General features: G+C 42.2%; 1 protein-coding gene across 4 annotated transcripts; it reads left to right on the top strand.

The window, feature by feature from the left end:
- Nucleotides 1-8,796: 8,796 nt before the first annotated feature.
- Nucleotides 8,797-25,337, top strand: scrn2 (secernin 2). Of its 4 annotated transcripts, none has more exons than XM_036000678.1 (8): nucleotides 8,797-9,025; nucleotides 10,096-10,258; nucleotides 15,547-15,728; nucleotides 17,384-17,583; nucleotides 19,034-19,249; nucleotides 19,956-20,121; nucleotides 21,134-21,314; nucleotides 23,425-23,577. In XM_036000678.1, exons 2-8 carry the CDS (start codon nucleotides 10,097-10,099, stop codon nucleotides 23,575-23,577), a joined length of 1,260 nt encoding a protein of 419 aa, XP_035856571.1. In that variant the 5' UTR covers nucleotides 8,797-9,025; nucleotide 10,096. The 4 variants fall into 4 exon arrangements, with proteins under 4 accessions (XP_035856571.1, XP_035856573.1, XP_035856572.1 ...); XM_036000680.1 differs by having other exon boundaries at nucleotides 21,134-21,343; nucleotides 23,425-23,554; XM_036000679.1 differs by having other exon boundaries at nucleotides 8,902-9,024; nucleotides 10,093-10,258.

Here is a 25,337-nt window from a genome sequence, read left to right as displayed (position 1 = left end):
AATATTTCTCTCTGAAATGTAGTGGAGTAGAAGTACAAAAGAAAAGACTCCAGTAAAGTACAAGTACCTCAACATTAGTTCTTAAGTACAGCACTTATGTAAATGTACTTCATTACATTCCACCACTGAATATATCATAGTTTATTTGACTTCAGTGGCTTTAAATTTGCATCACACATTTAATAGTTTTTACCATCATCTTCTTTTAAGGGCTTTTTTTTTTTTTTTTTTTTTTTTTTTTTAAATTTTGTCTCCTCGCTGAGTTAATTCCTTTCCTGTCACAGCATGTTGGTGGAGCAGCTTCAAATCAACTGACAAACAGAGACCACAGACAGGCCGGCGGGAAGTCACTTCCTACCCTCTCTGCTCCTCTTTCTCTGAAGCTAGCACTTTACAAACGCTGACTTTGAACTGATTACATGATGGTCATATAATGGAACCACAGGGCGATCAGCGAATATTGACAAAGTCTTGTATCGGCACGCGCCGTGGTACATTTATACACACCTTCAAGCCATAAAGACTGATCACACTAATGAGGAAACGTTGTTTCCCTGAGCACATTACTTACGGTAACGGACCACTGCTTAGATTTTAGCACATCAAAAAGCAATCTGATATGATTGCAAGAATATTCAGACATGAATTAAACATGGCAAATTTGTTGCTGACACGTGTAAAATGCAGTCTAAATGAAATTGGTATAATGTCTCTGCATCTCATATCTTGCTGTATTATGTGCTTGTACACATAGAGGAGATCAGGCCACTGAATTGAAGACCACACACTGCGTCTAAATGGTGTTTACAGACATCTTTAAATAGTCAAGCATATTTCCTCATGAACACAATGCAGCACAATCAGAAAGAGACTGCTTAATAGCATTTAATTACAGTGCAAATTCAAGTAGGGGCTTACAAATTCTTCTAATGATTTAGATGTGTTTAGATAGCTTGTTTGACAGTTTTTATGTCTGTCACTGCTTACATAATTTTTTTTTGTATAAGAGTTTATGCTGTGTGTGTACATGCAAATGTGTGTGGTTCTTTAAACTCTTTTCTTAAGACGCTTTTCCTGGAGTACTGGCATTTACTGTTCAATCCAGCAAAAGCCTTGTGAATTTTAATGTGGTGAAGTAGCATCTATTTATATAGCTCCAGTACCTTTTGAACTTTACATGTTTACGCTGTTGTCGTCTTCAGACCAAACCCGTTCACCTACACAGGTTACTCGTCACTCATCATGCCAGAAAGCACACACAATGTACTAATGTCAATGTCAATGTTTGGCACTCAGTTTAAAGACTTAAATGATACAGGGTGTGTGCTTATGATCAAGCTGCAATCTTGGAACATACTGCCAAATTCTTGGCAATTCTTGAAAACTTCATAAATGCTAGTTGAAATGTTTTGTCACTGATTCATTTATCACTTTGTTTTGGGCGTTTTGTGAGCTGCTGCTGCTTTACGATAAACTCTTTTTTTGGTTTTTCTTCCTGTAAACAACTGTTTTAATTGTGAGTTGCACTGTGGGACAATAGTGTTTTAACAGATTAAAAAAATGCAAATACAGTATAGCTTTTTTACATTTTGTAACTTTTCCGGTGTGAATTTTTATGTTCAGCCGACAGAATAGAAATAGAATTTGTGAAAAGTTTGACCCCTGCGAAAAAATACTTTCATGACAACTGATCCCCAAAAGAAAAGAGCAAACTCCATCCGCTAATGAAGACCATTAGATGTGGTTGAAAAAGCAAGTGAGTTTTTTTCTGTCTACTACCATGTCCAAGGTCATGAATTAGCTTTTCCACTCATTCACCATAGTACAACATTTGGGGAATCACGCTGATTCGCTTTTCTGTGAGTTAGAGAGTTAGATGAGAAGATCAGCCTGATCTCACAGAAATATGTGAAATGACCACAAGCTCTTAACACCGCATTACATTACATTTGTGTGTCCACCATGACAAAGGATCCTAATTTACCTTCCATTGGCATTGTTTCCGTGGTGCTGGCACGTAATTTTAACATATCGTGCCACCATCACAGAAACAATGCCAACGTAAAGTCAATTAGGATCCTTTGTCATGGTGGACACACAAATTCCCTGGTTCAACACAGCCCTGTCAAAGTCCCCGTAGGGAGGAGGTCAGGGTGGATGGATAGACGGGACAAAATAATCAGAGGACTTTCACCCAGAAGATCACTGTTTGTGTCCCGTGTCCCCGTAACCAAAAGTATGTACTAAAGTACATACTTTTTGGTACGTAATAATCACGTAGCCTACGTAACTTACTTATGTACTTAAGTTAGTTGTCACGTAGCCTTATGTACATAAGTTAGTTGTCACGTAGCATACGTAACGTACTTAACTTATGTACTTAAGTTAGTTGTCACCTAGCATATGTAACGTACTTATGTACTTAAGTTAGGTGTCACATATCCTTATGTACGTAAGTTAGTTGTCATGTAGCGTATGTAATGTACTTAATGTATGTACTTAAGTTAGTTGTCACCTAGCCCATGTCACATACTTAAATCATGTAGGCTACATAAGTTAGTTGTCACGTAGCCTATGTAATGTACTTAACTTATGTACTTAAGTTAGTTGTCACATAGCCTTATGTATGTAAGCTAGTTGTCACATAGCCTTATGTATTTAAGTTAGTTGTCACATAGGCTAGTTTACATAGTTGCCTACATGTCATAATCTTGTTTGTTTAATTCATAAATTGTGTAAAAAAACAATTTGTGGTTTTACAGGGGTTAGTAGGATGTCACTGCGACCAGCCAAGAAATAGTTCAGCACATAACACAATGTGTCATACTTTGTACAGATTAAACAAACAAGATATTACGTGTTAATTAGTAAAATAACAGGTGGATTTTGTTACCCTTGAACAGAGCCAGACTAGCTGCTTCCCCCAGTTACCTGTCTTTTTTCCAGTTAGCTAAGCTAACTGGCTGCTGGCGCTAGTTTCATACAAACATGAAAGTAGTATCAATCTTCGGACAATAAAGCACATAAGCATCTTTTTCCAGAAACTATTCATATGATGGCTATAAATGAAGAGCCAATACAGACATAGTTAAACGCTTTTCTTTTGCTGAAACTATTTTCCCATGTCATACACACCCTAAATACACAGTATTATTGCTTGTTAGTATCTATTGTTTTTTAATTACAATAATCAGTCAGGAACAAGTTTGGGGATCTTTTGCTTTAGTTCCCCTGAAGGTCAAAATTGTTTACGTGAGACATCAGTTTGAATTCACAGTTTGTGTGTAACTGTATTTCTGTGTGTACGAGTTAATGGGAGCTTTCTTAATAAAGGACATGTGTTTTGTATACAAGATACCCACCATATAAAGTTGGTTCTGATTTAGATTCACTGGCCTCTGGCTGGTTTGACTTGTCTTTACTGTAGTCCCACGGGAACCACACCACTGTCCCAGACAAATCCTCCTGCCAACACGCCAGCCTCCAGAGAGCTAGGCCGGCTAAAGCCTCACTTCCCCTCCAGAGGCAGAAAAAAAACCCCAAACAAAGTAAACAGTAAGCACCTAGTAGTCAACTTCCTTATCCTTGTTAATTATTCAAAATCCAGGAGGAGAGACCGGCCCACAGTTGTCTCCTGAGTCACTTATTTTTTTTTCTCATACAGGCACTCACTCACCACAACGGCCCCCCTCTCCTCCTGCCTCCCCTTTCAACTTCAAACCCATTCATTTCTGCAAGCTGCGCTTTGATTGTACCAAACACCTGTATTTTTCGAAGAGAGACTTCCTCGCGAGCCCCCGCCCCCAATCTTTGATTGTTAAACAGCAGTGGCGCCGTCATTACTGTCTGTGCAACTGATGCCGCCCAGCTTCCCCTCCCATCTTCCACCGCTGCCTTTTAACCAGAACTTTAATTGCTCAGAGAAAATTTGGATTGCTTTATTTTATCTAATTTTAAAACCCCCTTTTGTGTGTGTGTGTGTGTGTGTGTGTGTGTGTGTGTGTGTGTGTGTGTGTGTGTGTGTGTGTGTGTGTGTGTGTAAAGGGTTGTAAAACTTGAAATGTGCTTGGCTGGATTTATCGGATGAAGTGGATATGTTCACATATTTCCTAAAAGCTATAAACAGAGCACTCAAACCAAAAATTCCCTCAGATTTGTTGATGTCGATGGGGGAACTTTTTAAAATTTAGAGCATAAAGCTGGTAGCAGCCAGATGGACACAGACTCCCAACATTTTTTTCTGGCTCACCAGTAATCCTCCAGGAAGACAGACAGACATACAGACATATACACACACACACACACACACACACACACACACACACACACACACACACACACACACACACACACACACACACACACACCTTTGCTGCAGTAATACCATACTTTATTAGACGGCCTCTCCTGCCATCCTGTCTCCCCCCTCAGATTAATATCCTCTGGGCTTCTCACCAGCTGTTTCCGTCCCATAACACCCCTCATCTTCCTCCGGCCGGCCCTCCGCTTCACATGGCAGGGCTTACAAACTGGGCCACAATGCCTGCGTGGCTTTAGGAGAGGTCTTTGGCTTAGCAGTGTGTGTGTGTGTGTGTGTGTGTGTGTGTGTGTGTGTGTGTGTGTGTGTGTGTGTGTGTGTGTGTGTGTGAGTGTGTGTGTGTCTCGATATGTGAGTTCACCACAGCGAGCTGAATGCCGGATCTCCTGTCCACACAACTGAGAACAGCCACTTAAAGAAAGGACAAACACAGACAGACGTAATTTGATACATTATCTGGATTAGTTTTCTAGCAGTTTGTTGCTATTAGTACAGCCACTTCTCCAAAATGGAACCCAGGTTGAATGTCAAAGAATATGATGCTTTAACAAGACAAAGCAAAGGCCAAAAAAATCCATAGCCAATCTTGTTTTTGGCTTTACGCGATGATGGAACGTGTGTTCTAAATCCTTTTTCATCAATTCATCATTCCACACAACTGTTTGTTGCCAACGTGATTTGATGTATTGGTGTATTTACAAGCTTTTATTTCACTCTGTCTGTGCTTGTTTCTGTGCCAGAGTGTGTGCGCGTGTGTGTGTTTGTGTGTGTGTGCGCGCGCGCGCGCGCGTACGTGCGTGCGTGCGTACTGTATGCGAGGACTCGCTTTGGGTGTGTCCGACTTTGGCTCAGGTGGGTGTTTACTTCTCATGGTGTTTTTACTGTTTGTGTGCAAGAGGCAGACAGGATGTGCTTGTCAGCATGCTCCAGGAGATGAAAGGACGCAGAGGGTGTGGAAGAAGCCGAGTGCCGTTCAGGTAACAGGTTGTCTTCTTTAAAAAAATCTCTCAAGAATTCAGCCCTGTTGCCTTCAGCATTCCCAGTGAGCCACGAGTGAGCACCACTCACCACCAAGCTGCTTTTAAAAAAAAAACAACTCAACACCTCCTACAAAATCTGGCCATAACTGAACACCAATAGGGTCCAGGTGCTCAATCTCAAAAACACCACCATTAGTCCAAAAAAAACAAACATTCAGAGCAGCTCGGTTGGCGCTCCTTGTTTCCTACGCGCTCAGGTGTGCGTGTCAACTGTTATTACACTACTGCCATAAAACGGATTGCATCACCAAAAGACACAACATGAGTCAGTTTTAAGAATGGGGGCCTGACATGCATATTGATGAGCAACAGTTACTGACGTGACAGCAGTCTAGTGTGGCTGTTGACATACTGAGAATGTTGTCAGTAACTGCAATGCAGTTGGGCAGGTTTATATCATTAAAGTTAGAACATACAGCAACAACATCCTTGACATTGTCTATTGTCTCGTCTGTTGTTAGCACAGATGACGTTTGTAGTTTGAAGTTCGTCTATGTGCTGTTCAATCGACGGAATTATTGTGAACAAAGAGACAAAGCAGTGGGTTGACCCAAATTACCACAAAACATATTATTTGTAACCTGCAGTGATATTAGGGTGGAAATTTGCCTGCAAATACTCAGCGCTCAGGGAATAAACACATCGAGCATTTGATGAGTTGAAGACTCATATTTTTACAGTATGTTATGGAGAGATAATACCTGAGTTACAGAACGCAAGTTGTGCCCCTTTTTCTCTCTCAGATAGAGCAAGAGAAGAGAGTCTTTATGGTTTGAGAAGAACACTGAAGTCTCACAGGATTGGTTCTCTACGGCAGTCCTTTACTTTCACCCCGATGGAAGTGAAGTGAAAGAAATTCTGTTTTCAGTGCTCGAAGAATAAAAAAATTGGCCTAATAATTAGAGTTATTTCATGTCATTATTCAGTGTGACATCAAGTTCATCTTTTTTTGCTGTCGGAAATGGGTTTTGCCCTAGTCTATAACCACGACGTTCCACTTCCAGGATTGCTAGAGTGCCACCAGAAATTCCGCCGGACGTCCCTCTTTTCGGCCCGATGTCCATCACCTTCCGATTTCTTGTTGTAATTTCAAACTCTGGTGGATTTCTGAGGGCTATGGTTAACTGCTCCTCAGATCTCTGCAGGGTAAATCCAGACAGCTAGCTAGACTTTCTGTCCAATCTGAGTTTTCTGTTGCACGACTAAAACAACTTTTGAATGTACACTTGTTCAAAACAAGTTCCTTCTGAGGCTATTTTGCAGAGGCACCATGGCTCTGTCTGGCGCTTAGCGCCGCCCAAGACGATTGTGATTGGTTTTAAAGAAATGCCTGTGGAGGAAGGTCTGGCTATGCGAGACTAGTTTTAACCTAACCAATCAGTACCAAGTGATGTCTGAAAATAATAAAATGGAGGCCTGGGCAGCAATTCGGAGATCCCGAACTAGGGCTGCACGACAAGTCGTTTTCTTATTGTCATGGCGATATCAACTTACGCAATAAACACATCGCAAGAAGACTGTGACACAAGCGTAAGACACACTTTAATGTAACAGCCATTCTTCTTTTCAATGTTCAGTTTAAAATTATCTTGGTAATACTTTTCTTTCAGATTTTTTTCAATCAACAAGCAATTAGTTGTATTTTAGCAGTGTAGTGAAAGCAGCAGAAACGCAGAACTGAGTACACTTTAATATCTGTTTTTATTTATTGCAAGTAATATTGTTATTGAAATATCCGACGACATATCGCATGTTTCGCTCATATCGTGCAGCCCTATCTCAACTGAAAATGGCCTTTAAAATAATCGCATATGTCTATCCAGAATATGTGTCCACACACACAGTTTCACTGGACCTTCTTTTTACTGAATAGATACTCTTTATTATAACTGCTATCATCCAGAGTAGCAGGGACACTGCTTATGGAAGACATGTTTTTAATTTAGTTTTTCAATACTGTTAGCACCACAAAAGTATCTGCATCGCTAGATACCACCAGAGGTAAGCTAGAAAACATGTCTTGTCATAATGTGGGTGATTTGACCCTTTAAAATCTCTGCAGTATTAAGAAGAGTTTAGATTTGATCAATGCAAAGAGCAGGTGGAGCATGTTGGGATGTGTGTGTGTGTGTGTGTGTGTGTCTGGAAAGATTGAGCCCACAGACAGGAAGTGTCAGCGACGTAATTCAATGAAACACTGACGATGGGAGACGAGACACCCACTCGATAAACCCACTGACACACAGGAATTCGCCCAACTTTAATTACACTGATTAGTCAACATGTGATCCAGAGTACAGTAGTGCGTAGTGTGCTTTTCACCATCATTCTATATGACCCTTTATCCTGTTTCCTCCACTGGAAGGCCGCCCTAGAGGGCACTACAACATGTTTTCTTGAAGGGCACTTCATCAAGTTTTCTCTACTGGAGGGCACATTATCATGTTTTATATCTACTATAGAGGCATCCAAGAGGGCACTTTCACTACGTTTTTTTTCTGAACATGGGGGCACCAAGGGGGGAGGGGGGGTGTTGTAATTCTAAACTCTGGTGGATTTCTGAGGACTATGGTTAACTGCTCCTAAGATCTCTGCAGGGTAAATCCAGACAGCTAGCTAGACTATCTGTCCAATCTGAGTTTTCTGTTGCACGACTAAACCAACTTTTGAACGTAAACATGTTCCACCAAAACAAGGTCCTTACAGAGGCTGTTTTGCAGCGGCACCGTGGCTCTGTCCGGCACCTAGTGCCACCCAAGACGATTGTGATTGGTTTTAAAAAAATGGCAATAACCCCCCCCCAAAAAAACAAAAAACCCTTATTCTAATTTCCTTTACATTAATAAAGACATTTGCACCATAACTTGATGCAGAAAAGGTACACATTATTGCAGACAAATTCACCAGAATGCAGGAAATTAAGCGTTTGATATGTCCAAAAGTAGAGATTTTAAACCCATGATGAAACCCATGATCAAAATAGTCTGTCATTATGTTATTAATGGATGGAATTATAGTGAAAACTAATTTAGCTGGGAACTCCCTGGAACCCCTGAAGGAGCCCACTTTGGGAGCCACTGCTGTATATGACCAGTAAACTGAACTTCATGTGTAAACTCTGGCCGTTAGGAGTGTTACTCGTGAAAATGTGAATGCGAGGTGAGACGTTTGTCCAGCTCATCATTTTGAGTCACACAGACATGAACTCATGCTGACAATCAGCAACTTTTGCATTTAATTACAGTTTTATACACTCTTATTATTACTGTATCTTTAGATACAATGAATGAATGTGGTGAGAGGGCAGACATGAAGCAAAAAGACTTCTTGGTTACTACCACTGGATAATAAAAACTTGCAGGATATCATATCTGGGAGGGTTTTCCACGTGAACTTGAGTGGAAGCATTATAAGCAGTGTTGGCTGAGGAGGATTGCAGCCCTGGCAAACAGCTCGGCGAAGTGAAAAAAAGGGGCTTTTCACAGGTGCGGACTGGACTGGTGTCCTGTGTGAGGCAGACGGTGAGCTGTGCTTGTGGCCAGACTACACGAGACCTTTAAGTACATAGGCCTACCTTTGGATTTCTAGGTCACGTGACTCGGTATCTCCAACCTGCCTTCTCCCAGCCGGACCGTCCGCGCGCTCTCACCATTGAAAAAAAAAAAAGGTAAACATTTCTATAGCCGCATTCACACACTAGCTCTAGTTTACAGAGCATTTAGCTTCCCTGGACTTCACCGTTTTACTCAGCCGTCAGAAAACGGCGGAATGACACGAAGCGACAGCCGCGTCGCTGCTCCGGAAAGAGCCGGGGAGTGACAGTGTGAGCACTCCGCTCTGTCAGGCCTTATTATCTGTAGAATCACAAGCCGAGCTCCGTCGTAGGCTATGACTGCGACCAGAGCACTTTAGGCGACATTATTTCCGGATTGCAAGCGATTCATGGTCGCTAAATGCGAGGCAAGCGATAACAGAGCAACGTGGCGGTCGGATTTGTGAAGATTACAGTCAATAAAGTACTCTGCACAAGACTGCTGCCTAATCCCTGTGTGAAAGGGATGGGCAGTGCACCGGCTGGACCTGACTTTCTGCAAAAAAAACTGGGGTGGGGAATGGAGGAAGACTCTTTTTCTTCTTCTTCTTGACTCCACACGTGCACATCATGGTCAAAAGGGTGTAGCTCACTTGTGTTGGATGTTAAACGCATTGTCAGACTCTTATGATTAGTCTTAAGTCAGATTGTTTACATGGTTGAGCCGGTGCCTATGTCTAGGGCTGCACATTTAATTGCAATGTTATTTAAATCGCAATATTGACTACAGTCCAATATCCAACTCACGGGGGGGGGTATTGTAGTATCAGTATTTGTAAAGGCAAAATATGTGTCAAACCATTCTGAATGAAGTATTGTGGTGCTGCAGAGACGCCGACCTACTAACTGTATCCTACAGATTAAGAAAAAAACGTAGTTTGCTACAGATCCTCACAAAAATCATGCTATAATCATTTACATTTTATAAATTTGAATATCTTTCAATGAAAATGAGAATTAACGATATAAAAATGACCATTTCTTCCAGTATCCAGTAACATCTCATCACTTTGATTTCCTCCCCCAGATCGAGCCATCCAGACTTCTAACCATAGACTGTATCAAAAGAATGCATGTATACAGTCATTGCTTTTAACAGGTTTGCACCCACTTGACTGGTATTGTGTGCTGTTTCTGTATTGCAGGATGGCAGAGGCTCCCATGTCATGTGACTGTTTTGTGTCCTTGCCCCCTGGCTCTCGCGATGACCATGTGATTTTTGGGAAGAACTCCGACCGTCCCCGTGATGAGGTGCAGGAGGTGGCCCACTACCCTGCAGCATGTCACTCTCCAGGCTCCATGCTGGAGGTAAAGTAGCCATGACTCCTACAGTCCAACACCACCACCACCACCACTGCTGCTGCTGCTGCTAGTGCAGCCCACTGACAACAGGCATCATGCATCTCTGAAATACACATGCTGACTCAGGGTGTAAATCACAAGTTTTATCACGATACAATATTGTATTGATTCTTTGGACAACCATATGATATTTGCTGATTCAAATTCAGGGGCCTGCAATCGATATGAGACGATATCATAACTCCATTTAACACAGTTACATCTATAGCAGTCTCGCTTTGCCAGACCTTCCTCCACAGCGCTGCGGAGGAGGGTCTGGCGAGTCCACACAGCATTCTGGGATGGGAGAAAAACGTGCTCTGGTTTATTGGCATTTCTTTAAACCAATCACAATCGTCTTGGGCGGCACTAAGTGCCGGACGGAGGCACGGTGCCGCTGCAAAATAGCCTGGGGAAGGAACTTGTTTTGGTGGAACATGTGTACGTTCAAAAGTTGTTTTAGTCGTGCAACAGAAAACTCAGATTGGACAGAAAATCTAGCTAGCTATCTGAGGAGCAGTTAACCATAGTCCTCACAAATCCACCAGAGTTTAGAATGCCAACAAATATAAAGTGGGAATCAGAATAAAGAGGCATCTTCCAGATAATATGTATTGCCAGTTGTATAGCCATTGTATAGCCAGTCATCCAATCATAACAATCACATACCGGGGAGCGTTTTGAGTCGTCCATTAATGATTCACAGTTTGTGCTGCTGCTGCTGCTTAGCATACTTGATAGTTAGACAGATCATGCCTCAAGTCAAGTCTTGAGTCATTAACTTACAAGTCGACTCTCAAGTCTTTTTTTTGTCAAGTAAAGTTGCAAATCATCAAAACGGTGACTAGAGTCAACTCGAGTCCAAGTCACCAAGTCTCAAGTCCACATCTCTGGAACACAGTGACACTAATCATATCAGAGTTACTATCCTTAGTGTTTTCTAGTCATGCAGTTTTTTTTTGTTTTTTTACATATCTCTGAGATTTCTGTCTCCAGTTGAATACAGTGGAGGTGAAGGATATTATGTTGGGTCAAGTTTATTTATATAACACGTTTCATACAACTGGCGTAAACTCAATGTGCTTCAAAATAAAAGCAAGGAAGAAAAAATAGGCCACAGTCATGCATTACAAAAACTTACAAGACAACAACATTAGAGATAAGGAGGTATTACACATATGGAAACATATAAGATAAGATAAAAAACAAGATAAAATAGTATTACAATAAATAAGGAATAAGATAAGTAGGTATTATCATTATTATTATTAAAGTGCCCTTATTATGAAAAAAATAACTTTTTCTGGGATTTGGGGTGTTATTTTGTCTCTGGTACTTCCACACGCATACAAACTTTGAAAAAAAACCATCCATGCTGTTTTGAGTGAGATACAGGTTTCTGAATGTGTCCTGCCTTCAGTCTCCAGGTGAGCTGTTCAAACGTCACTAGCCGAGACGAGGAGCCTAGGGGGCTAACCGTTAGCATGCTAGCGCTAGCATGCTAGCTCATTCTCAATGGCAAAACACTGCTACAACACACACAGATTCACCCTAATCTACAAAATAAATTGTATAGAACTACTTACATGTCCCTGTTCTGCAGGTATTCCACACAAAGTTGGAAGTGTGCCCTCATTTAGAAGAAGTCTCCCGGCTAATCCTGCCTTGTACAGGCCGAAGTTGCAGAAACAGTTAGCTAGCTCATGTAATCCTTACCTAGCTACTGCGCATGTGCGACTGACAACAAAGATGTTACAGTAGTTGCGAGGTCTCACTCTGTAGCTAAACCTGACACAGGGTGAAAAGAGGATCTGCAGCAATGTGCAGTACAACAAAAATATGGTGTTTTTTGAAAATTAAACCAGGTAAACCTATTCTGATACAATCTCAAATTACAATTATGAACCTGAAAATGAGCATAATATGGCCACTTTAAAAAAGGAATAATAAACTTAGGTTGCTGTCACACTTACCTCGTTTGGTCCGTTTTAACCGAACCCTGGAGCCTTTGGTCGGATAGTCCGGTTCGTTTGGGCTGGTGTGAAAGAAACAAACAAACTCTAGTCCGCTTGAAAACAGGGGTCTCGGTTCGCTTCCAAGTGAACTAGAGTTCGGTTCACTTTAGGTGAGAACGCGATCCGACCCAAATACAGGAAGTAAACCAACAACAGAGCATTTACTAGCCTACAATTTCAACCTTGCACACAATTTACGGACTTATATATGATTTAAGGGATGATAACTTTCAGATCCATAAGCTGTTCTGAGCACACATCGCTGGTCGTCTGTGTGACATCATCATCTCTCTCCTTCACTCGCTGTCTGTCAGCTGCTTATTGTTCGCCTTCTTCTAAAATATTAGAGACACTAAAGCAGAACCATAAAACCCAAGACCTCTATTTGGTGTTGCTCCAGTATTTCTGAGACCAGAAGTGTTGGCGAGTTTCGGATATTCTGTCCAATAAACAAGCGACCGTCTTGATTGCGTGACGTGTGTTTACAGTGTTTGGTGCGTTTGAAAAGTGCAGTGTGAACGCAAACCAGCCATAACCAATCGCTAACGTTTGGTCGTGACGTTGGCTTAGCATCGCTAGCGTTCGCCTTAGCTAACTCCTTCACCACCATCGGAGCGAGCTGGAAAATCAAACTTGTTCCCGAACTCCGTGGGGAGGAGGGCCACGACATCATGGCCTCCAACAAAACTCAGCAAAGATTGTTCTTGCTCGGGCTTTAACTTCTGGATATGTGTTGCCACAACGGACCGAATGGCTTCGCTCGCATCTTTCTCTGCCGCCATTACGGAACTACAACTCAAACTAGTGCACAACCTCAACGTCATCGTTCTCAGCCACTCCCTCTGTTCGCTGATTGGTCCGGTAAAAATGTGACCGGAGAAAACCGCCGAATATACCGCAAACCCAGACGGAGTACTGAAGGAAAATGAAAAATGAGCGGAAGTACGTAGGAGGGCGGAGCTAGGCTAAAACTTAACACCTGTTGCCACAAATAAATAATGGGTACTATTTCAAAAATCCAACCAGCACACAACTTTGAAAACATCTGTTCTTAAAATGCAATATGACATCAAAATCATAAAAACAACAGCGTTCATCTTTCTCTTATGACTGTTAATTCTGAATGGAACTGATGGATGCGTTAATATATCGATCAGAACACCTCTGACACTAATCTTAGACCCCTTAATGTTGTTTTTAATTCTCTATGTAGATTTATTTTGAACTGTCCATACAAGATTCAACATTGTTTTATGTTTAAATCACTTAAATAGCTACAGCCTAAATCTAGAAGGCAATTTCACTGGGTACAGTTCAATTCAGTTCAGTTCAATTTTATTTATAGTATCAAATCATAACAAGAGTTATCTCATGACACTTTACAGATAGAGTAGGTCTAGACCACACTCTATAATTTACAAAGACCCAACAATTCCAGTAATTCCCCCAAGAGCAGGCATTTAGAGCAACAGTGGTGAGGAAAAACTCTGTTTTAGGAAGAAACCTCGGCAGACCCAGGCTCTTGGTAGGCGGTGTCTGACGGTGCCGGTTGGGGATGTGATGAACAGTGGAACAGTGACTAGAAATAGTAGTCGTAATAGTTAATGGCATAGCAGGGCACTGCAGGGCATTACAGGATGTAGCAAGGCACAGCAGAGCATAGCAGGGCGTAGCAAGACGTAGCAGGGTGTAGCAGGACGCAGCAGGGCACTGCAGGGCATAGTGCAGGACGTGCAGCAGGACCACGGCGACAGCTGCAACCATGATTTTGAATTGAATTTATTTCAGGATAACCCCTTGAGATGTAGCATCTCATTTTCAATTTCATTTTGGTGCCACCCTAATCCAAGGAAACATACTGGGCGAAAAAAAACAACATATGGACTCCGGGGAATAAGCTCCCCAGAGCTAGGGTAGTAACGACATGGATGCACACAATTGGAAAAAGAGAGGAGAGAGAAGCTCAGTGTGTCAAAGGAAGTCCCCCAGCAGTCTAAAACTATAGAACTCAGGCTAGAACTCTCCCCAACCGGATCAGGCTGTACTGGCCTGCCTCCCTCTACTTTTATTATATTATTGATTATATGGTAGATGAATCTAATGACTATGAAGAGAAGCAGGTGGGCCGGACTAGGCAGACGCTGCAACTCCTCACTCCCTAACTATAAGCTTTATCAAAGAGGAGAGTTTTAAATTTACTCTTAAATGTGGTGACGGTGTCTGCCCCCCGAACCCAGACTGGGAGCTGGTTCCACAGGAGAGGAGCCTGGTAGCTGAAGACTCCCATCCTACTTTTAGAGACTCTAGGAACCACAAGTAGCTCTGCATTCTGGGAGCGCAGTGCTCTAGTGGAACAATAAGGTACTATGAGCTCTTCAAGATATGATGGTGCTTGACCATTTAGAGCTTTATAGGTCAGAAGAAGGATTTTAAATTCAATCCTGGATTTTACAGGAAGCCAATGCAGAGAAGCTAATACAGGAGAAATATGATCTCTTTTCTTAGTTCTTGTCAGAACATGCGCTGCAGCATTCTGGATCAGCTGGAGAGTCTTAAGGGACTTATTTGAGCATCCTGATAGTAAGGATTTACAATAGTCCAGTCTGGAAGTAACAAATGCATTAACTAGTTTTTCAGCATCGTGTTGAGACAGCATCATCTTTTAATGGATGTATTTACACTGTCCTTCCTACTAAAAACATACGTTTTGGTTCCGTATAGATCTTCATATCCACTCAGACATATGCAGTATCCCTTTTTCTTTGTCCCCTGAATTCTCAAAAGAAGTCGGACGCAGATCATTTAGATATAAAGCTCCTTCCGATTGGAATAATCTTCCTGGGTCTCTGAGATCTACTGTATTACCACTCACTGCTGCTTCAGGACATCGTTATTTTCTCTTCATAAAACAAACTGTCGTTTCTTTGAATTTGCACAGCTGGTAACAGCAGCTAAATTCACAATTAATATGTTAGAAAGGCCATATTTATCTGATGGTATTACTGCAAACGTGTATTAAAGCTATAGTGTGTAGTTTCTGTCGCCCCCATGAGGAATTCTAAGTAATGACAACAAAACTGTCGGCACATCAACATGATACAAGCCTTCTGTGACCACGCACCGCCAATACATGTTTCAGCTTTGCATACCACACGCACAAGGGACATACTATGCTGAAATAGTTTGCGCAATGTAACGGGAGCCAAAAATAGCAGCCTCAGTTTGTCTTTTTGTCTGCAGTGCACATACATCCAGATCCCTCAGGTGGAGCACACCCACGCTGTTGTCCTCAGCAAACCTGCCTGGATGTGGGGCGCTGAAATGGGAGCCAATGACCAGGGAGTCTGCATCGGGAACGAGGCTGTCTGGACCCGAGAGCCTGTGGCCCCCGGAGAGTCTCTGCTGGGCATGGACCTTGTCAGGTGAGCACCGAAAAACCTTTGATACTGTATTGGTAAAAAAAAAACAAAAAAAAACACTATGGATAATAAACAGCTATTTGGGCTGCACAATACTAGGAAAATATGCCATATGCAATACCGTTGTTGAATATCATGATAACGATATGACTTGCAATAAATAAACAGATATTAAAGTGTACTCAGTTCTGCATTTCTGCTGCTTTCAGTATTCTGCTCAAATACAATAAATTGCTTGTTAAATTAAAAACAAATCAAAACAACATAATTTCCAACATTCTTTTATTGAACACATTGAACATTGAATTAAATATGAAAGGCACCACTAAAACAAAATCACAGTTACATTATAAAGGGCAGTTTTCTGCTCATATTTTATTTATTTTTTTGGCTAGTGGCAGTCTCTGCATGCAACATGACCATGTCCATGCAGAGTAATGCAACAGTCTTGTGTACTTAATCTTAAATCTGCATGTATGTATGCACTATGTTGGGTTGAATTCTTTAAACAGCAGATATTGTTGTTTGTCCGAGACAAATTTCCTTTGCGACAATAAAATCTGTCTTATCTTATCTTATCTTATCTCATCTCATACTTCCTTTCAACTAACACAGCAGCCTTTCGCGATGTGTATATTGCGCTAGTTGATATCGTGATGACGATAAAAAAAACCAATAGATTGTGCAGCCCTACAGCTTATCCAATTTTAGCAATGAAGAAAAAAACTAACTTCAGAGCTGATGGTAGCCACTATTGACTGCATCCTAATTAAATACAGTTTGGAGCTTGTATATTCAGTAAAGTATTAACTTAATCCTCTCAGGCTTTGATCAGAAGGCTGTGTAGATTGTTGCAGCATGTTGTGACAGGTGTAGTAAGTGCTGTTGAGGCGTAGCACTTATCTGTTCATCTCTGTGTATTAAAACACCCGTAAGGAAAGTCAACAAGTGATTCTCAAATACAGTAGCATTTCCTCCCAAACAAATGGCACAGGAGCGTGTCATTTGGACTTCATGGTTAGATAATAAGACTAACTGATCAAACGATAAATAAATAAATAGATAAGTAGTAGAAAAGCAGATAAATACACGAGGATTCACATTAGTTTGTCGTCATTCAAACATGTTAAGACATGAAGGAATGATATCTGTTACCCAGGTGCAGCAGAGTACCCAATAAATAACATTGGCACTGCAGTGTCATAGCTAAAATAGACCCTTTAAGTAATAATTTTTTTTCATTGTTGCTTGATCTGTCGATTTTTTTTTCAATTAATCGATTAGTTGTTTGGTCTATAATGTGTCAGAAAATGTTGAAATGTGTTTTCCAAAGCCCAAGATGTCTTATTTTGTCCACAACTCAAAGATATTCCATTAACTGTCACAGAGGAGTAAAGAAACTAGAAAATAGTCACATTTAAGAAGCTGGAATCAGAGAATTTTTTACCTTTTTTGATAATTAAAAAAATGACTCAAACTGATTAATCGGTTAGTTGACAACTAATCGATTCATCTTTGCAGCTCTAGAACACATAGTTAATAACCGAGCGGCAAAATAAAAGAATCGTTATCATTAATAAATAACTTACTAACATTTATAACTCCATAAGTGATGCATTCTAAAGAGAAAGTAATCCTGCATGACTTGTGATGGTCAGACTGGGGTTGGAGCGTGGTGACAGTGCCTGGGCGGCGCTGACCGTCATCACGGGCCTCCTGGAGCAGCATGGCCAGGGGGGGCCGTGCAGGGAGGACCCCGAGCCCTTCAGCTACCACAACACCTTCCTCCTGGTGGATCGCAACCAGGCCTGGGTCCTGGAAACCGCTGGGAGGCTGTGGGTGGCGCAGAAGGTTACAGGTAAGGATGGAGTTAAAACTTCAGGGTTCGGAGTGAAGGGTATATGAAAAGTCTGGCTCAATGGGTGCCGAACCATAAATGAGAGCAGAACTATATGTATTTACAATATAGTGACTTAAGCCTGTTGCTCAATGCATGACGTGTTAACACCTCTGATTTCTGTCCGTCCCATAAGGAACTGAACAACCTTCTGTTTTTGTTTTTTTCGTGGCACGCACAATTTTGCACAGATTGGAGGTCAGCTGTTATTTGTTAACATATTTCTGTTTGTTCATGAGAATACCCAGCTGTTTGACTTGAATAAGTACAAAACATCATTTTTATTGAAGTTTAGAGTTTTTTCATTGACCTTTCACTGTCAGAGCAGAGAGCAGACAGAGCACTAACAACTTGCACCGTGTGTGTGTGTGTGTGTGTGTGTGTGTGTGTGTGTGTGTGTGTGTGTGCGTGCGTAAAACGCGGTGTCTGGACTCACTAGCACCAAATATGTATAAATCCAAGGCTGAAAATATTCCCAGTGAATTCATGATTTTACTCCTGTTATAGATAATTTTTTGGCCATTTTTAGGCCTTTACCTTTATAGGACAGCTAAAGACATGAAAGGGGAGAGAGAGGGGGAATGACATGCAGTAAAGGGCCGAAGGTCAAAGGAGTAAACCTCTATATATGGGCGCACGCTCTACCAGGTGAGCCACCCAGGCGCCCGGGAGAAATTTAACATTTTGACCTGGTGGAGTCAGGGATCACCATGCTTCCAGGCAATGCTTCCAGTAGTTGTTGAGTTACTTCAGTCTGGACCTCAGTTGTGGACCAACTAGCAGACCACCTCTGCCATCCCTACAGCCACACCGCTAGCATGGTTAAAAGCATCTACAGGACTAATGTTAGACCTGACTAAAGTTCTGCATTGAGTGCTCGGTAGAGATGTGAATCTTCACTGGTGTCATGATTTGATTATGATTATCCTGTCAACGATTTGAATCGATTTGATATCCCGATGCATCACCTCCTAGATATTATTATACTGTATATTGCTACACATGATTTTCAACAAAACAAGCAGTCAGATAAATATAAACTCCTATTTTTATTGTATCTGCTCTTAAAAAAGACACTTCCTGAATGTAGCGCAGTCTGAACACAGCAGACATCAGACAAAAGGCAAAAGCCGCGACCGGGAAATCAACAAGTAACATCACTGTCTGTCACTGCAACGATTACACTTAACAACACAACGGTGTTGGAAATATATATGAAATATTTTAATACTAAATACACTTATTGTTCATTCTTCAACATGAGACCACAGCTTATGGAGCTGTGTGGAGTCCTGAAACTGTGGTGAAGTGACCGACCCTCATTCAGTCTCTCAAACACTTCAAACATATTGCAAATGTAAGCAGGAGACTTGCATCTTGACATGCTAATAACCGCTTCCTCTCTTCTCAGAGGGTGTGAAGAACATCTCCAACCAGCTGACCGTCGGTGCCGAGATCTCGGCAGAGCACCCGGAGCTGCGGAGCGTGGCCCAGGCTCAGGGCTGGTGGGACGGGGAGGGAGAGTTCAATTTCTCTCGGGTGTTCAGCCCCGAGAACCCTCCTGCCAGGATGGAGCTGGCCAAAAAGCGCTACAAGGGAGGCACCGACCTACTCCAGCAACATGACGGTGAGCGTGGTCACGTCCTACATGTCCCAGAATGCCTGTGGACATTCCCCTTAGAACAGGGGTCTTCAACATTTTTATGGCCAATGCCTCTATGAAAGAGAGACAGTGCAGGGACCCCCTCCATTACATGTTGGATGAAATTGAGTTGCATTTTAAACTGGGCCTACAATAACATGTAGGGCGGCCAAAAGCCTTTACACATACCTTTTTATGGTGCATACAATATTAACGTATTGAAATAATAATCATTGACATATTCATGTATACATCATGTTTTAATGTTAAACATACATGTAGCACAGTGAATCCTTAAGTGTAACTTATCTGTGGATGGCTAACTTAGATACAGGCCAGTAAGTCATCAATGTTGTATAAATAAAAAATCAGAAATAGGCCGATTTATCTTTGCTATAAAATCTTTGACGGATGTTTATGTATATTTTCAGACATATTTAAAATTTTGAAAAAATAATCTTTTTTAAAATGATTAAACAATGACTTGTTGCCCCCCTGCCGTAACTCTGAGGACCCCCTAAGGGTCCCGGACCCCCTGTTGAAGATCTCTGCCTTAGAACATGCCTTCCCATGCAGCATTCAGTAATAGGTGGAGATTGGGATGAGTTACAGCATGAGTTTTCTCCTTTTTAATGTCAATGTGCTGTAACATTCATCCACTGTGTCTCTCCTGCGCTGTCTCTGGTCTCAGGCTCAGTGACGGCAGCGGTGATGATGTCCATTCTGAGGGACAAGCCCAGTGGCATCTGCATGGACTCTGGAGGTTTCTGCACCACAGGCAGCATGGTGTCTGTCCTGCCCAGAGACTCCAGCCTGCCCTGCATCCACTTCTTCACCGCCACCCCAGACCCCTCCAGGTAGGTCACTAACTGAACCAAGACCTCCTGAGTCTAGATTATAAAAATCTGTTAAGACTATTATAACCCATGTATTTTGTACCCATGTGTAAAGTCCTAATCATTTTCTAATCATTTCCATGCTTCTTTCTCTACTTGAAAGAAGCAAACTAGAAAACTAATGGCTTTGTAAAATAAAATATTGTCTATATGTTTTAAATGTTACAAAATGTGTTTCATGGTGCCTCAGTGGCTGTTTAGACTACTGCTGTGCTTGAAGGGATACTTGGCCGATGTTAAACCAGCTCTGTGTCATCTTTGTGTGGGCAGTGTGTTTAGATGAACGGTGTTTGACCTTGTACTGGCGCCTCCGAGCAACGAATGTCTGCTGAAATCCTTTTCACGTCATCCAGCAGATCTTGGCAGACCTATGCTGCTTGAAGCTCCATGCGTTGGTGTCATGGGGGGGAAGCCAAACACCATTCATCTAAACACACTGCCCACACTGCCGTGACACAGAGTTGAAATTAAATCTGCAAAATATCTCTTTAAATATGTCACTGCTACTTTGGTGTTTCGCCTCAGACACTCCACCAAAAGGGAGCAAACATTCTTATTATATCCTAAATTCAGTTGCACTTTTCATAGCATGTATTCCTGGTGTGTGGTAATTTCTGTTTAGGGGAAAAAACTGCAATGGAAGTGATGTGTTTTACCTTCATGGCATCAGAATTGAAGCTGTTAGCATAAGCAGCAATAGCTACAATGAATAGACAGTGAAAGGTCAAGAAAAAAACCTCAAAACTTGCTGAAATGCTGATTGATCAGTTGTAGCAAAATGTATTCATATTAAATTTCATTTCATTCAATGTCATTTTAATTTCAATTATGAAAGTGCTGGGATGCAAATATTCCTTCCCTCCTTTTCTTTGCTTTTCCTGCATTTTGTTTCCACTTTGGGTCAATGGGAGTTTCTGAGTCTATCTTTCTCTCTTTTCTGTCTCCCCCCCCCCCCACATCTTTACCCTGGTAGGTCTATATTCAAGCCTTTCATCTTCTCAGACTTTTCCATCCCAGTGCCAAGAGTGGTTTCTCCACAGTTTGGCCCAGACGACCCTGTCAGGAAGCAGCCTCGCTTTCAGAGCCAGGTGGACCGCAGACATGACCTGTACAAGGCCCACCAGGTGGCGCTCAACACCATGGAGACCAACCCGGTGGGCACTCATGGATGACCTAGGTCAATGTTAGTCCTGTACTAGTCTATATCGACGACGTTCCACTTCCGGGATTGTTCAAATTCCGCTGGATGTCCCTCTTTTTAGGCTGGATGTCCATCACCTTCCGCTTTCTTTGTGTTGGCATTTTAAACTCCAGTGGATTTCTGAGGACTATGGTTAACTGCTCCAGACAGCTAGCTAGACTATCTGTCCAATCAGAGTTTTCTGTTGCATGACTAAAACAACCTTTGAACGTACACGAGGCTATTTTGCAGCGGCACCGTACCTCCGTCTGGTGCTTAGCGACGCCCAAGAAGATTGTGATTGGTTTAAAGAAATGCCAATAAACCAGAGCACGTTTTTCTCCCATCCCGGAATGCTGTGTGGACTAGCCAGACCCTCCTCCGCTGTGCTGTGGAGGAAGGTCTGGTAATGCAAGACTAGTCCTGTACAGATCCTGGCAGAGCTGAAAGCTCTCATTCATTTCAGATACACATCCAAAGCAGAATCAATTTTATCGAGAGTTAGCCTGACGTCGTCATACTCAGATTCTAGTCAGAATATGAGTCTGATACTGCTCCATTGGGCTGTGATTATGGGGCGTGTTTCAACCGAACCAGGAAAGAAAATGCCTCTGCGCTCAATTGGATAGACCTTCAACCAATCAGAGCAACGGAGACAGACGTCACAGAAGCTGCAAGTCAAAGGCAGGCTTCGACAGAGCAAAGGCAGAGGCGGTAGTGGCAATGTGTATACATACGTGATCGCGGTTCTCTGTTCCTCTTTTAAAATGAATGCGCTGTCGATATCTTCTATAACAGACGCGATGGCAGCCATCTTTGTTGTAAACGAATTCAACCCAAGCGCTTTGTTGACGTGGTTGATTACGTTACTGTTGATCATCTGTCCATTATCGTATAAAGCCCGCCCTGACAATTTGATTGGTCCGAACAGCTCTGGTTCGAGCATAGTTGCTCCGCAACGGATCAAGTCCAGACCGAACTTCCCGACCTCAAATGTGGGCGGGGCTAAGTTCAGCTGGCAAGGCTAATCGAGAGTTGAACTTGGTCAGTTGTTGATGGTAAATTACAGACGAGTCGCAGGCACAGGACTGACTCCCAGTGCAGAGCAAAACACAACAGGACCTAACAGTTAGTGCAGACAAGACACATGGCATGAGTGTAGACTAAACATAAACACACTACAAGTACACATACAAAGCCAAAGAGCAGGGTTTCAATCATGACTACACTGTGCAACCAACTGAGATTACTGGGAGGTATTCAAAACAAAGTGACATTTGACTCTCCTGTTTGTTTGTTGAATCAGTGTTGAATATTATAAGCAAATATGTTTTAACCGACATTGAGCTTATGATTTAATACTTGCGGTAGCATAACGTGAACTGACAGTCACAGGAACAGACACACAAACTACAGACACACAAAAGTCTGGTGTAGTAACCAAATTCCCAATTTCATACTACATACTGATTCAAAGCAGGTTTTGAGTATGTTGTGCGTTCACACGGAAAAGTGAAATGCTTAAAGGGTAACTACCGTTTTTTTTCCAAACTGGACCCTATTTTCCTATGGTTTCATGTGTAAGTGACTGATAGGAACAACCATCTTTGAAATTGGTCCAGTATTAAGCGCGAACGCTGTAACCGGCAGCCACAGACCGGGCTGCAATGTAACCCTATGGGGCAAATGTGCATCGTCAGTTTGGTCCACTAAAAGTGCTTGTTTTGCCACTGACAGGCTCAGATTATTATTTTAAGTGTCTGACAACATCATGCAGCAGATTAGCCTGCAGAGGAAATGGAGGTGTGTGATAGCTGGTGAGCAAACTGCTGTCATTAAGTCTGCGTCCCCCGCCACAGACGCCTGCTTGATTTACAGTCAGGACTTTTAAAAAAGACCAAGAGTGGGATCTGGATTCCTGTAAATAACGTGATAGTACATAAAGGGGCTTGGCCATGGTTTAGGATTTAGTCAAACGACTCCACTGCTGAAGCAGTTTTAAACATACAATATGCAAATACTATTTCTGACCCAGGTGTTACTGTCGTTTTGACATCTCTCTGTCTTTTCTCTCTCCGTGTCAGGACGAGGGTTTAGCCGTCTACGAGATTCTGAGGGACCTGGAGTCGCAGTGTCTGAGCGAGATTTCAGCCATGCTGAATGGAGAGATACCAGCAGAAGAACTGGGGGACTTGTTTTTTGATTCCGTCGACACCGAGATCAAGTTCTACCAGTGAGGAGGTGGGAGGCTTGTGTCGTGCATGATTGTCTTCCTGTTGTGGAAACCTTTAGGCTACATTTCCACTACTACGTAGTGGTTTTTAAGCGGCGTTTTGAGCCAAAAAAACAATCTCCGTGCACACAAGGGTTTTAGCTCCAGTAGCAGAACTAATCTCTGTTTATACTAACCAGCCTAAAAGGCATATCACATGACCGTTAGCATATACTGGGCTATTGCCCGCTTGGTTGTGGTTGCCATGGTAGTTGCTTTTAGTTGCAGAAGAGACTACGGAGAAAAGGAGAAATGGCGAAAAATAAGATGCGAGATTTCTTCTTCTTTGTATGGACCGTCAATGAGGTTTAACTGTGTCGCTGTGTAACAGTCGCACAATAACACACACACACACACACACACACACACACACACACACACACACACACACACACACACACACACACACACACAAGGTTGTTTCACTATCTTTGTGGGGACCCGTCATTGACATAATGCATTCCCTAGCCCCTTAACCTAACCTTAACCATCACAGCTAAATGCCTAACCTTAACCCTTACCCTCACCCTAACCATAACCTAATTCTAACCCTAATCCTAAAACCAAGTCTTAACCCTCAAACAGCCCTTTAACCTTGTGGGGTCCAGCATTTTGGGCCCCACAAGGCTGTGCAGACCCCACAAGTATACTGTATTCCCCGGTTTTTGGACCCCACGAATATAGTAAAACAAGCACACACACACACACACACACACACACACACACACACACACATTTAACAATTTATTTAAGTCCACTTGAAAGGAACAATTTACAGGGCCATACATATTATAGATGCAGTAAAATACATGTACAAAATCATGGGCCATTGGCATACAACAGGTCTTCATAATATTAAGCATTTCCCTCCGTTCTCATGTGTGTAAGTAACAGCGTCTTCGCCATATATGGCAGCTGCCTATGAGCCTAGCCGTTTAGCCCTCTTTTTGGGCATCCCAAGCTAATGAAGCCCTTTTATGACAAGCCTATGCGTGTGTCCTAAGCTGCCAAATATGAACACAAATAGTTAGCACCTATAGCCTAGCTCTGAGATGGTGTTTAGGAATGGTTGGTATTTAATTAATTTAATATTTAATTTAATTTTTAACTCCTCATTAATCACACCAACATCTTGTGTATTAGCAAGCAGGTGTGAGAAGGTATCAGAGTCACTGTTCTGCTCCAACACTCCTGCCTTCACTCATTCTTTGCATGCAAAGGTAGAAATATCCCTGCGTGGAAGTGTGGCTGGGACTGTGTTCCCAGAAAAGCTCATTAAGTGCTCAATGTGTGCTGTGTTTAACTGTTGTGTTCTGTTACAGCGCCCTCAGGTGGACATCCCTAACGCTCGCAGAGTTGCAGGAGAAGGCCCTGGGACTGTTAAAAAAAAACAACCTCTGTGTTCCTCGTCTGATTGGGCTCGACCTCACTCACACAGCACACGTCCCTGACACCATTCCATCATTAACACAGACTAAATGTCTAAACTGCACTGATTGGAGCAAACGTATCATCTGTATCACCCAGGGAGAAATGAGTGCACTATGCACCTCCTTAGTGAGTATAATGATGTAGACTACACAGGCGCCTATATGTAGAGGTGTGTGAAGTTGCACAAGTACTGTGAGTATGGCATTTGTTTAACATTTTGTTTGTTGCAACTGTATGGGTTTGTCATTTGATGGCTACCTGTAGGGAAAGATCTAATAAAGAATGTGAATAGTC

Source organism: Sander lucioperca, chromosome 4 (genome assembly GCF_008315115.2).
Source record: "Sander lucioperca isolate FBNREF2018 chromosome 4, SLUC_FBN_1.2, whole genome shotgun sequence".
In the NCBI taxonomy this organism is placed as follows: domain Eukaryota; kingdom Metazoa; phylum Chordata; class Actinopteri; order Perciformes; family Percidae; genus Sander; species Sander lucioperca.
Note: the sequence above shows the minus strand (reverse complement) of the source record. Positions and strands in the feature narration are given on the sequence as shown.

Bases quoted from the DNA above. Each gene is read 5' to 3' on its own strand.
- scrn2 (XM_031284549.2), top strand. From the start codon at position 10,097: ATGGCAGAGGCTCCCATGTCATGTGACTGTTTTGTGTCCTTGCCCCCT. The intron at 20,122-21,133 runs GTAGGTCACTAA...TTACCCTGGTAG, and splicing joins GCCACCCCAGACCCCTCCAG to GTCTATATTCAAGCCTTTCA. The intron at 21,315-23,424 runs GTGGGCACTCAT...TCTCCGTGTCAG, and splicing joins ACACCATGGAGACCAACCCG to GACGAGGGTTTAGCCGTCTA.